At 28.5% G+C, this 14231-nt stretch overlaps 1 protein-coding gene across 2 annotated transcripts; it reads left to right on the top strand.

Annotated features, from left to right (window-relative positions):
- Positions 1 to 6340: 6340 nt before the first annotated feature.
- Positions 6341 to 13900, top strand: LOC106773728. 2 transcript variants are annotated; one of them, XM_014660472.2, is made up of 3 exons: positions 6341 to 6821; positions 7757 to 7897; positions 13411 to 13900. In XM_014660472.2, the coding sequence occupies exons 1-3, from the start codon at positions 6530 to 6532 to the stop codon at positions 13746 to 13748; spliced, it is 771 nt and encodes a 256-aa protein (XP_014515958.1). In that variant the 5' UTR covers positions 6341 to 6529; the 3' UTR covers positions 13749 to 13900. The 2 variants fall into 2 exon arrangements, with proteins under 2 accessions (XP_014515958.1, XP_022642150.1); XM_022786429.1 differs by having other exon boundaries at positions 6346 to 6821; positions 7748 to 7897; positions 13411 to 13852.
- The last annotated feature ends 331 nt before the right edge of the window (positions 13901 to 14231 follow it).

The following is a 14231-nucleotide window of genomic DNA, read 5'->3' on the forward strand; positions in this document are numbered from 1 at the left end:
ATCATAAATTGTTATTCTCCTGTTAATGTTAATTAAGAACGAGGGAGGGCCAAAAATACTGATAAAATTGAGATCACCATGCAAGGTAAGGGCAAGAAATTGGTTTCAGGCTATATTGCAGATTTTGATTTATTCATTTCATGACTTTGATTCTGGATAACCACTACCTTACTAAAGTTTGTGACAATGGTTTTTAAGTGTTAAAGAGCCAATTGAAAAAATTTATTGCATCTAATACTGCGTTTTTATTACATTACACAACAGCTTAATATATGAAATAGCATGGTTTCATCTATTTGGATAATTGTGGATTGAATAATTGATAAAATTGATTAATGATATTTTATTGATAATACTGATGGCTTGATGGTAGACAATGGTGCTCTTTTCACTTTTTATTAAGGGAAAGGTTATAACTTGATTTTTTTTATACATGAATTGAAAAATTACCTGCATATAAATAACCCATTTTTTTAAGTTAGAATTTAGTTTTGGGAAAATCGAATTTTGAACTATAGTGAAGAAAAAACTAGTTGAAAAACAAGTCAGGTTCTAAATTAGGTTTTTAATTATTTTTTTTCATTCAAAAATAAAGAAAGAAGAGATTTTAAAAAATTAATTGCCCAAAAATAACAAAATATCCAGAATCAAATTCTGACATGAAAAAAATAATTGTTATTTTTGTAAATATTTCACAGAGTATATTATTCGCATAATTTTAAAAAGTATGCTATTTGAGTGAAAAAAATTTCCCAAAAATAACAAAATATCCAGAATCAAATTCTGACATGAAAAAAATAATTGTGTTATTTTTGTAAATATTTCACAGAGAATATTATTCGCATAATTTTACGAAGTATGCTATTTGAGTGAAAAAAATTTCCCAAAAATAACAAAATATCCAGAATCAAATTCTGACATGAAAAAAGTAATTGTGTTATTTTTGAAAATATTTGACAGAGTATACTATTCGCATAATTTTCAGAAGTATGCTATTTGAGTGAAAAAATCTTACAACTTTCTTTATACTATACTATTAAAGATGTGAAGAACATTTTATTTTGTTTGGAACATGTGATCTTCTTTGGAAGAAGTTGGGATTGGAAGGTAGTTCAGAAATGAAGAGAAGTTGTGGTGAAAATTTAAAAAGGAAAGGATGGACAAACGTATAAAACAACTTTTCCTATATAGGAGTGTTACGGAATTGGCTCAATATACGAAATATATAAGTATAAGAGAGAAAATACAAATATATATTTACTGTTATTAATGAAGTTGAGATATTGCTGATAAAAAGAATTAATGAAGTTGAAATGATTGTGTTTCTTCAACCAATTTCTTAGAATGAAATGGAATGATGATGATGGTCTTGGAATTGATAAATAAATAAATTTAATTATGTAATTCATGTAAGTAGTTTTAAATATATATATATATATATATATATATATATATATATATATATATATATATATATATATATATATATATATATAAATAAGTGGTTTCAAATATTTATGTTAATGTAAATTAAAGTAGATATCAAGAATGTTGCATTATCTCAAAATTTTATGTTGATATGGGAAGACTTTTTGTTTCGGGGTGGGGTCAAGATACTTAATCCTTTCACAATTTTTTTCTCTTCTGTCCGTCTAATTCGTCTCTAATCTTCTAAGTCTGTCCCGGAGGATACCTGTTAAAGGTTCTTCGATGTCAAAGTCAGTTAATGAATTCGTTCGGGAATCAAAGTGTAGTCTTAAATACGTAATGAATGAACCTACTTACCTCTTACCTTTGACTTCTATATATAGCACTGACTGTGGGCCTAAGATTAGTAAAACCTTAATCAAGACCCAATCACAGTCCAATAACCTTTAATCTTATCTTACCTTGACTTAATCTATTTCCCTCTTAATTTTGACATTATCCTTCTAAGATGACCGTCCGTCTCGTCACATTCCCTGGGTTGTCCGTCCGGGAGTTCCCAGTACACTTTTATTGATAATGATGATTTTTATCGACATCTTTCATTTGTCATTAATCCACTAATGAACTCAAAAGCATAACTCTAATAATCATACGTTATAATTGAAATAAAACTTAAAATAAGAAGTAATATACTTTACATATATTACAAAATGTTGTATGTATTCTTTTTAAGAGTTTCAAAAATATCTTTATATACAACATTTTTACTTCTTTTAAAAAATGTTGTATGTAATTTTTTTAAGAGTTCAAAAAAATTTCTTGGGTTAAATATGCTTTTAGTCCTTATACTATCAAGTGGTTTTGGTTTCAGTTCCTCTTTCAAAGTAAGGTACATTTTAGTCCTTTTCCTTAAGGAAACTTTGATTTTAATCCTTCAAAACTGACACCGTTAAAAACCAGCTGATGTAGCTAACGGTGTACAGATTTTTTTATTAGACTGAGTCAGCGATGCAAGCCACCATGGATCCCCACCCAAGAACCTTCCCCGTTCTCTCTTACGTCATGTCTCGTCTCCCTTCCTTCGGCCCCAAAAACCCCACATCCTCTTCCGCCTCCTCTGCCTCCGCCTCCACCTCCAACTCTGCCTCCACTTCTCGTTCCCATCACGTCGACATCAAACAACCACCTCACTCTGATGCTTCCTCTTCCTGCATCGTCGGCCAAATGCCCAATCTAGCCAACCCGGGAATGCTGGCCTCCATGACCCACGTCATCTCCGACGTTGCCCAGGCTCGATCCGTCTTCAAGGTCATGGGCCCCGGCCCACCCACTAATGAAAACTTCATATTCAAGTATGTTGCTCAACGTATAGCTGTTGCTGAGGGCATTGCCTTGGTTACTCTCGACACTTTCCTAAGTAAATTACTTTTTTAATTTTTTCCACGAATTCCCTAAATAAAGCTGCGAAACCTGATTGAAGGGGCCTGGATAATTTTTTTGTTGAGAATGTCATGTTGAATTAGTAAAGCATGGACAACGGGAAGGTATTTTTATACTTTCCTTCAAGTATAATAAGTATGTTTATTTTTATAGTAATTACTTAAAATTCATATAAATATTTTTTTTTCCTGATTGCATGTTTGTTAAAGTAATAGATGTTTTCGTTTTTTTCATTCTAAAATTATTTTGGTGTTTTTGGTACACTGTTGTTTTTAATTTTGATACACCTTTTGATTGACAACATAACAACACGATGAAACAAAGAAAGTGTGAGAAGTTGAATTGGAATGAGAAAGGGAAAAATTGAGAGGAACTCACTGGGAATTTGTGAGAGGGAGAAGGAGGAGGGAAGTAAATGTGGAAGTTCATGGAGCAGCCGAGTGTGGAACTGAAATGTTTGAACCTCTTCCAGGCCCCCCGGAGATCGACGAGGGCAGCTGGATGCCGAGAAGCACTTGAGAACGACGACGTCGACTATGACCATTTTTCAGAGGGTGGGGGAGGTTGGGTGAAAGATAGAAGGAAGAGATGAGGGAGAGAGAGAGAGGGGGGGAGAAAAGGTAATTGAGTTAGCGCAAGAAAAAAAATCATGTCAGTCTACCGTTAGCCAGCTCACCAGATTTTTAACGGTGTTAATTTTGGAGGACTAAAATCAAAGTTTCTTTAAGGTGGAGGACTAAAATGTACCTTACTTTGAAAGAGGGACTAAAACCAAAACCGCTCCAAAGTATAGGGACTAGAAACATATTTAACCCAAATTTCTATATATACAACATTTTTACTTGTGATACTAATGTTTCCATCTTCATCTATAATTAGAATTTTCAATTTTTTTTTTCTGACTCTAGAAACAATAATAATGTATTATTTTTGAGTCAAACATTTTAATATATTAAAATACGAAATCAATATGTTAAAATTTTAACAGTAAATTTTATAATAATATCACTTAACAATTAGATTTTGTACTGGGAACTCCCGGACGAACCGGACGAACGGCCTAATGAATGCGACGAGACGGACGGTCATCCAGGAAGGATAATGTCAAAATTAACAGGGAAACAAATTGAGTCAAGGTAAGATAAGATTAAAGGTTATTGAACTGTGATTGGGCCTTGATTTAGGTTTTACTAATCTCAGGCCCATAGCCATTGCTATATATAGAAGTCAAAGGTAAGAGGTAAGTAGGTTCATTTTTTACGCATTTAAGACTGCACTTTGATTCCCGAATGAACTCATTAGCTGACTTTGGCATTGGAGGACCTTTGGCAGGTACTCTCTCGGACGGACTTGGAGGCCGGAGACAGATTGGACGGAAGAAGGAGAGAAGAAATTGTGAAGAGATTAGGTGTCTTGACCCCACCGCAGAACAGTTTTCAAGATCAATTTTATACCAAGATAAATCATAATAATAACAAATACACTACTTTATCAATTTATTATGTAATCACACAAAGATTATTATTAATGATCAAACAATTTAGTTTTCTTGATAAAAGCAACTTAGAATAATAAACTACAGAAAACTAAGGATAGATAAAAGTTCAGTGTTAAGTGTTTCATCCAGAACGCGCAAACATGTTATGTTAAATGAGGTGTAATTTGTGAACTGAGATTCTTTTGTTAGATCTTTGGATGACCAAGAGTCAAAATGTAATTTCCCCGCTCCCCTATTTTAAAATTTCTTTTTATTAGTCGCTTCCTTTTACCTTACTTGTTTTCGAAAGTCCCTTAATTCATTTAGTTGCATGTATTTAATTGCTTGGATCCTGAGATCATCCAGGTTCAATGCCAATTTCTTGCATAAGTTATCTAAAAATGGGCTTAGCTTTAACACGATTACCATATGATGCATGGTCACCTCAAGGTTTAGGTTTCATATCTTTAAGACACTTTGCTAGAGCGATCCATAAAATGTTCTTAGAGATTCATCTTTACCCTGATAGATGTTAACAAGTGTGATTGATGTCAAGTGATAGGGTCTACTTTGTGGCAAACTGTGCTCTAAACTTCGAGACGATCATGACAAAGCAATTGATTGAACTGGACAACAAACATGTGAACCAAACGAGTGTTATTCATTTGAGGGATGTGGGGAACACTTGATGACATCATGTACAAAGTACAAAGGTGCTAATGTGCTCATCTAGGTCAATGGACCCATCACATTTTTTAAAAGACGACATTTTCCAATTATATGGTAGGGGAGTTTCCATGATCCCTTTAGTAAATGAGTGTCGAGGCTGAGACAAGTTAGCAGTGTCAACGCAGAAGGTAAATATTCTCGAGTGGCCCTATAACTACTTTCTTGGGTCGTTCAGTCTCTTGTCTTCATCGTCGGGGCTTGTTTGCTCGTTGCCTCATCTAGGAATTCTTAGCCTTGGGGGCATTCAAATCTTTAACACTTTTTGTTTTTAAAGTTTCCAATTCCTTCCTAAGTTCTTGAACCACTACCATGGGATCTAACTACTCATTTATTTCTTCAACTACTACTCCATTACTCGTCATGTTTCGTGATCATCATTAGGATTAAAAGTCTTCTCAGTCCCATGGTGGACGTCAAAATGTTCTTACAAAACCGATAATTTTGTATGGTATATTGTTTTCTTCCTATTACACATTAATTATTCTAATTTGTTGAGTATGTTGTTCTTTTCTTCCAAATTGGCTTTTTTTGGTTTATGATATAGGTGTCCAAGTATGTGTCGAGCTTCTATTTGTTTGATTCATGGTAATTATTCATGAACTGAGTTTGTTGATTAACTAACTATATTGTGTTCGTCAAACTATGCTGTTTTCATTGGAAATCGAGCTATTTTCACTAAAAATGCAATGATTTTTTCTTTAGCCATGTTGTTGCGTTAAAACTATGATGTTCATTCCCTCAGCCTATGTGTTTTGGAAGTCGACCTTGAGGTTTTTTTACCCTAGTTGAGTTATTCATGATGTTTCTTGAGTGGTATGTGATCCATGTTGTTTGTTTTGTTACCGAACTATGTGATTGATTGATGAGTTTTGTTTGACCATGACTGTGTTGTTTGTTGTTGGTTGGACTGTTTTCGTGCTGAGGTAATTGTTTATTCACAAATTGACTCATTTTTTAACAAGTTGAGATTGTTTCTAACTTTTTAAAAAAGATAGAACCATTTTAAACATAATTTCTCTTTTCGAAGGATAAAAAAAGATATTAAACCTTTTATTTCCAAACAAAGATTTAAAGACCAACTACAACTTTGACTCCTTCAAACAACACCACAACTTCTCTCTCCCTCCTTACTTTCTCCCATTTCTCACTTTCTCCAACTCTACAAAATTTAATGACAATATATAAAATATATACTAGAAGAAAACATGATTTTAGGTTTTCTATTTTCTTCATCTTAGAATCTGATTGAAGATTAAAATAAACATTTAATTGGAGCAGTTGAACAGTGCAATTTAAAATCATTTTCTTGGTAGTTGCCCCTTACAATATTGTAAGTAGACTTTACCTTTTCCTCTGCGCCTCCTCCATTTTTCAACCACTAATAAAAACCACTCATTCCTTTGCCAAACACTCCTTCATCAATTGCAGCACTTCTTCATCAACAAGACACGGTCAATGATTTCACCGTCTCCGATCTTCATCTCCTTCACGCTCCTGTTCATCACTTTTGCGTGCGCCACATCGTCGTTGAACGAAATCGAGAACTTCAAACCGAAAGGTTCCGACGGATTCACGGTTCCAAGCCATGTAGAGGAACAGGGAGAAGAATCGGTAAAAGAGTATTTGGATAGCGTATTCAAAAACGCACTCTTCGGCACTGATTCTACTGAAACGTTGCTGAATAAGGAAGCATATCCACATAGCTATGCCATCGAAGCAGAGAGCAATACACAGATTAAGGACCAGGGTAAGTGAATAAGTAATTCTGAAATTTTTTTTGTTAATATTTCTATTTTTTTATGGGTTCAATTTTGATTATTTTTAGCAATAAAATTACTGCTAGGAATAGATTTTATTACAATTTTAATTTAAAATAATTATCGTAAATTTTAAAATATTATTATTTAAAATTTAAAATATTATTATTTAATAATAGTAATAATAATAACAATAATTGATATATTTTAATTTTAATGTAATACAAAAATTATAATTTTATTATAAAATTTTAAATTTTCTTAATTAAATAAAATTATAATGATTATTAGGTGTTTTTATTAATTTTTTAAAATTAATTATATATTAATGTGAATTTTTATTTTATTTGATTATTTAATTATTAACAAAATATAAATTAAAGCTTTATATTAAAATTAAAAATTTTAATATACTAAAACAAAATATGTCAATATTTATTCTACTTAATTAAATATTTGGTTTTATATAGTTGAATGATAAAATGATTTTTTAAAATTTATTTTTTAATTAGTTTAATTTCTTAAACAAATTAACAACAATAGTAAAAGGGTCACTGATTAAATAATTTTATTAAAATAGTTAGATTCTTTCAATAAATGTATTAGTTTTGTCTACTAAACATTCAATCATCAAGTAATGGAAACAAATTGGAAATAAAAATTACTATATCAAAAAAAAAAAATGGAAATATCAATCCGTTTGAGTTTGATTTCAAAATAATAAAATAATTAGCCGTTTCGGGGTACATATAGTGTTTATATATAAAAATCTACCAGTGAAAGATAATATTAAATTTTATATATATGTTATTTAGTCCTTTTAAATATAATTAGAATATAGTAAAAGTTATATGACTATAATAAAATCATATATTGAATTATTTTTCTGTAATAATTACTATAAATTAAATTTCAGTGGATGCAGAACCTAGGCTGATATTGCCGAAACACATAGAAGAGGAGGGACCAGAAGCGATCAAAAAATATTTGGATGACTTATTCAGCAAAACACTCTTTGGCACTGATTCCATTCAACTGGACAGCAAAACACACGTTAAGCAAGAGGGTAAATCTCTATTTCTTAAATCTTTCTTTAACTTTATAAAAAAAATATTATCTTAAAGACATTATCTTAAAATTTTTAGGAAAAAATATTATCAATCTTTTATATAATTGAATTTTATTATTGTTATATTTTTATAAAAATTTCCTTCAATGATCCTAACAAAATAATGTTTTCACCTTTTTAAATTAATTTAGGAATGAATAAAAATTTATTTTCCATCTAGTCAATCTATTAGACTAACAAAAATGTTAGGATATTATACCATATGCATATCTATAGAAATAACCTATTCATAAGTTAATTTTTAGACCAGATTTTATACTGTTTATATAAACTTTTAATTTTGATTTATAACCAATCAATTTTAATTTGTCATATTAATCACATTAAATACTGATCCAGAAATGTCTGATTTAGTTCTGAATAGGTAGGTCAATAGTCAGTTTCATTAAGAGTTTTGGTTACTTTAAGTTGTTCTCTGACCAAGTTAATTTAAAAGTGACTTTTATTCTGATTTATGAACAAGTTTTCCTGTATTGAATTGAGTTAGGAATGACTTATGGAAATGATATTTTGACACCAATTTTTTGACACTATTTTGACACTGTACACGTGTCAAAATGTGATTGGACGATTTCAATTAAAAAAAAAAAACTTTGATTTTTTTCTTCCAAATATACCCTTATCTCAATTTTTTTTTAATTTGAAATCGTCCAACCACGTTTTGACACGTATGTTAAAATAATATAAAAAATTGGTGTTAAAATATGATTTTCGTATTCTAAATTCTTAACAACTATGAAAAATTACATGTATCACTCTTTTTAAGAGACTTCATGAATCAAAATAGTAAAATTAAAAATTAGGTAGTTTTTGGTCCAATTTTGGTCAAAAATTTTTAAGCAGGTTTTTTTAGTTAGTTTTTAATTTTTGAACCATTAAAACATTAATTCGTAAATTTTTTTATTTGTTCTTTTATTTATTTTATTTATTTTATTTTATTTTAAGTCAGAATGCTGATATGTGCTAACACTGCATGTAGTTAAAAAAAAATAGGAACTATCTTTAAGACTGATAGAGTATTAATAAAAATGACTTAAATAAATATATTTTCAAAAATTAAAATTTATTAAAACAGAGAAAAAAAAAGACTTACTTACAAATTTTCAACAGAAAATAATATAAAAAAAGAATAATTAAGTTTAAAAATAATATTAAAGAAAATTTAAAATAATTTTGAAACACTAGGTAAAATACGTGAATCGAAAGTACTAAGACAAACTTAATTAATTTTCAGAAACAGCATTGATTTCTTTTTAATCTCTATTTTTTATTAATACGTATATTCTCCCTTGTAAATTTATGCAAAGTATTAAAAAATGATATTGATTTATTTATTTATTCAGTTTTTTTTTTATCTTAAAATATTTAATTACTTAACATACTACTCATACAACTGAATATGAGAAGGACTTAAGTATTTTTGTTTAAAGTCACTTGAAAATAAGTTTTTTTTTTTTCAAATGTTTAGGCGTTTCACTTGTACTAAAAAGCTTTCAATCTGCATTTTCAATTTTTTTAAAATATCTATTATATCCTACGTAAAAAAAACTCAACGCGTTTTAAAATTTGATTAAATTTTTATCGAATTTCAAAATTCAATTAAATTTTAAAATCTGATAAAAATTCAATATATTCTGAGATCTGAAGTATTTTAAAATGCAATGAAATTATTATCAGATTTCAAAATTATTTAATATATGGTATCAAATTTTAAAATCCATTTAATTTCCTTTTTTCTTTTAATTTAAAAATTAATAAATATTTTATTTGATTTAATATTTTTATCTAATTTAATATATTTAAATATATCAAATCAGATTTTATACTACCATTATTATTATTTTTGTTTTTTTAATTTTCATTATTACTAATTTTATTTTAACTATTTTAACTATTTTTATTTTTTTAATATAATTATTATAATAATAGAAATAATATTTTAATAATTATTAAAGTATGAATATATATATATATATATATATATATATATATGTATATTAAATAATATATTTAAATTAAATTAGATTATTATTAAAATTTAAATTTTAAAACACTTTGTTAAGTGGGTTTGTTAACATATATTTTTTTAAATTTCATTTTTTATTAAAATTTCATAAATATTTAATTTAATTTAATTTATTATTCTAGTATAATTTAATATATTTAAGTATATTAAATCAAATTTTATATTATTATTTTTCTTTTTCTTTTTATTGTTTTTGTTTTATTTGTATTACTTTTATTTCAATTGTTTTTATTTTTATTTTTATAATAATACTATTACAATGATAAAAATTCTATTTTAATAATTATTGAAATATGAAGATATATATTTAATAATATCAAAATTTAATTTAAATTAGATTATTATTAAATTTTAAAAAAATTTAAAAAAATTGTGAAACTTTTTTTGAAATCGTTTAACAAATTTCTTTTAAAATTTTGTTTTTAGTATAAAATTTAATAAATATTTAATTTTATTTAATATTTTAATATAATTTAATATACTTAAATATATTAAATCAGATTTTATAATATTATTATTTTTTATTTTTATTTTCATTATTATTACATTTATTTAATTATTTTTATTTTTACTTTTTAATATAAGTATCGTAATAATAGAAATTATATTTTAATAATTGTTAAAATATTAATATATATTAAATAATATTAAAATTTTCAATTAAACTAAATTATTATTAAATTTTAAATTTAAAAACGAAATTTAAAAAAGTTTGTCAAATGGATTTTAGAATCCATAGTTAAAAGGGATGCATGATAATTTTACTAAGAAGGAAAAAAAATTAAAAAAATATTTATTAAAGTTAAATAAAGAATTTTTGAAGAAATTGGAGGTGAAAGATGAAATCAGATGAAATGTTCCAAGTGTTTTAGGCGGGTGTTACTCCCTACACCTCCCCAAGTGGGACCTGTACCTCCCCATTAATTTAATTTAGAGTGCTTCTCCTTGCACCTCACTCCTTTCTCCCTGCACCTCCCAAATTATCATTTTATCCCTCATTTATTAAAAGTCAAAATGTAATAATGATGCATTAATGATTGTTAACCACATACCTCTCAACTACCAACCATCCTTTCTCATCCTATAAACTCCCAAATAAAAATATATTAATAAAGGATTAAAAAAATTAAAAAACAATAAAAACATAAAATAAATTGAGAAAGTTAAAATAAAAAAATTACACAAATTAATTATTCTTTAATTAAATAAATACGTTAAAAAATTTATATATTAAAAACAATTTCAAAGTAAAAAATACATACATATTAAATAATATATACAAAATTTAAAATTATAAAAAAATATATTTAAAACAAATTAACAAACAAAATATATACAATATTCAGAATGAAAAAAAAAAAAGAAAACCCTAAAAATCAATCGCCGCAGCTGGCAACGAAGGCACCTCCCTCTGCCGCACCTCGGAACCCACTTTCTCTCTGTCGCACCTCGAAAACAACCGCAACTCAATCACCCTCTGCCGCAGCTCGCAATGCACCCCCTCCTCTGCCGCAGCTCGTGTGTCGCTTCTCCAACTACGGCTAACCACAGCCGCATCTCCCACATGCGGTTACTCAAAGTCGCACCTCCCAGGTGCGGCACCCCTCAACCGCGACTCTGAGTTGCGGCACTTCTAAACCGCGCTTCCAAATGCGTTTCTACGCACCTCCCTCTGAACCCATTAAATATCCAACCCCAACCCCAACCCTCAGTGTTCCTCTCAACAACAGATTTAGCATAATACAGATCTAGCATAATACACTTAAAGAAAAAACATATGTAAGTAACCTGGATGCGTGCTGGAGATGTCCTCGATCTCACTACCACCAGGAACGACGAACAGGAGAAACGAAAGTCTTCTTCTTCTGTGTGCAAGGTAAAGGAAAGAAGGGAGTTCTTCTGTTAGAAAGGTAAAGATAAAGGAAAGAAGGGGGTGTAGAGATGGAAGACTCAGTCTTCTGACATGGATGGGAAAGAAGCATGGAAATGGAGCAGCTTTTTAGAAAATCAAAATATTCTGTTATGGGTAAAATTGAAAATAAAGAAAGAATGGGAGGTGCAGGACGAGGTGAGTGAGGTGTATGGAGGAATACTCTTTAATTTATTTCAAAAATATTTTACATCTCCCCACTATTTTCTTTTATTCCAAAAATACCCTACACCTACCCACTATCCTTAGCAATCTTTCTCTTTCTCTCTCTACATTAATGGAGCATTTACAGGGCTCATTAATGGAGCATTTACATGACTTAAATTTGAAGTTAGATATATTTTCTTAAATAAGTTTGATTCAATGTTATTTTCGTTGTTGAATATATTTTTTTCTTGTCAAATTACTTAATAAATGGTAAAATTTTGTTCTAAATTTCTAGAAAAATGTTTATATACATGTATCTTTTTTTTACATATAATATATCTATAATTTTTAACATTATATTATGTTTTAACTCACCGACATGTTTGACTCAAATAACTTGAATAAAATATTTAATTTATTAGATAAATAATATAAAAATATTATTAAATACTTAAAATATAAAAAAAAATTATTTGTTAAAGATTTAGAATTTATTTAGTTCTTTCGTCATTATAAAGTCAATATATAATAATAATAATATATCATTGTTTACTATTAATAGTATTATATTTATTATATTGTATTTGCATCTAACTTTTAATTTTATAAAATGGAAATGGTAGAAGTGATTAAAGTTTCCTCTGAATTTTATATTTTATAGTATGTTACAAATTCAAATCTGAAGCATGTGAATGCTCTATTAATGTAGAGAGAGAAAGATGGTTAAGGATAGTGGGGAGGTGTAGGGTATTTTTGGAATAAAGAAAATAATGGAGAGGTGTAGAATATTTTGAAATAAATTAAATTAATGGAGAGGTACAGATCCCACTTGGAGAGGTGTAGGGAGCAACACCCGTTTTAGGCTGCTTGTCAGTAACCCACCCAAGATAGGGCCGCTTCTTTATGCACCGTAATTTCTCTTTCTGCAGTCTCCTAATGATCAAATGCCCATTTTACCCTTCACTCAACAGTAGAAAACGTAACCCTAATTTTCTATTGACATTTCGTTCTCGCACCTCCGTCCCCATCTGTCAAAGGCCTCTGAATTGGTCTTATAAGAAGAAGAGTAGGACTTCTAAGTTGCATTTGGAAAAAGAAAATAAGAAGGAAAACATTTCCTAATAGAGTGTTTGGAAGTAATTTCGAATCCAAAAATGTTTTATGAAATATATATATTTATAGAAATTAAACATATATTTATTTATTTATAAAAATTAAAAATGAGACCCGAGTACATTTTAAATAAAGAGATTGATATTATATTCAATTTAAAATTTTAAACAATAGATCCGTAAAATATAGATTTACACTTTTAATAATTAATTACTTTGTCTGTGTTTTGTATAGGCAAGAACAAGGAGGATGCAGATAAATCATTTAATAAAGTGTCTAAATTGAGAAAGGAAGAAGAATTGGTAAAAGATGATATTGAAGTGAATGTTAACCTTGAGATCGTGGGTGATGGAGAGTATGTTCTGAAGATGAAGAGGGTGAATCCAAGTTCAAACAATGAAGATGAAGTAGAAAGGGCTAAGCATTTGGCTCAAAATGGAGCAATGTTGTTACATTACGGAGAGATTCTTCAAGACATGGGAGAAAAATTGATTACCCAATCCCAGGCATTGCTTTACTCTGTTTTTAAAATGCCTGCGCCTTCTAAATTCAAGTCTCATGATGATCAATGATAGTAATTATGTACACCTTCACTTTCTTATTTTTAATGCTAACTATAAGGACACTGCGAATTTACTAGTTTTTGAATACAAAACTGTTACATGTTATCACTTTAGTCTATGGTTTGTATCTAACAAAATATAAAAATATCTTAAAATTATAATTTGTTTCATCTCTAAATTCAAATCTTTACTTTCATTTTAGTTTTTCACTATATTGTAATTAATATTATAACTGAAGGTGCGTGTTAATGATAATTTTTTACAGGACACATACAAAAACCACACCCCCTCCCTTCCAATCCACCAATTCATCCACACAAAGACATTCACTCCACACACTTACATCACTTAGTTTTTTTTTTTTTTTTTTAAGAGTCCAATAATTAATATAGTCAGAATAATCTCTTCAAATTCCTAATCTAATACTCTCTTTCTAACATTACATCAAATAGTAATTTCTCCTTAGAAATATTACACAATAGTTCATATACA

The sequence above is a fragment of the Vigna radiata genome, chromosome 9, assembly GCF_000741045.1.
Source record: "Vigna radiata var. radiata cultivar VC1973A chromosome 9, Vradiata_ver6, whole genome shotgun sequence".
Taxonomy (NCBI): Eukaryota; Viridiplantae; Streptophyta; class Magnoliopsida; order Fabales; family Fabaceae; genus Vigna; species Vigna radiata.

Coding starts and splice junctions, on each gene's coding strand:
- LOC106773728 (XM_022786429.1), top strand. CDS start 6,530: ATGATTTCACCGTCTCCGATCTTCATCTCCTTCACGCTCCTGTTCATC. Junction 6,822..7,747: donor TACACAGATTAAGGACCAGG/GTAAGTGAATAA, acceptor ATTAAATTTCAG/TGGATGCAGAACCTAGGCTG. Junction 7,898..13,410: donor AACACACGTTAAGCAAGAGG/GTAAATCTCTAT, acceptor TGTTTTGTATAG/GCAAGAACAAGGAGGATGCA.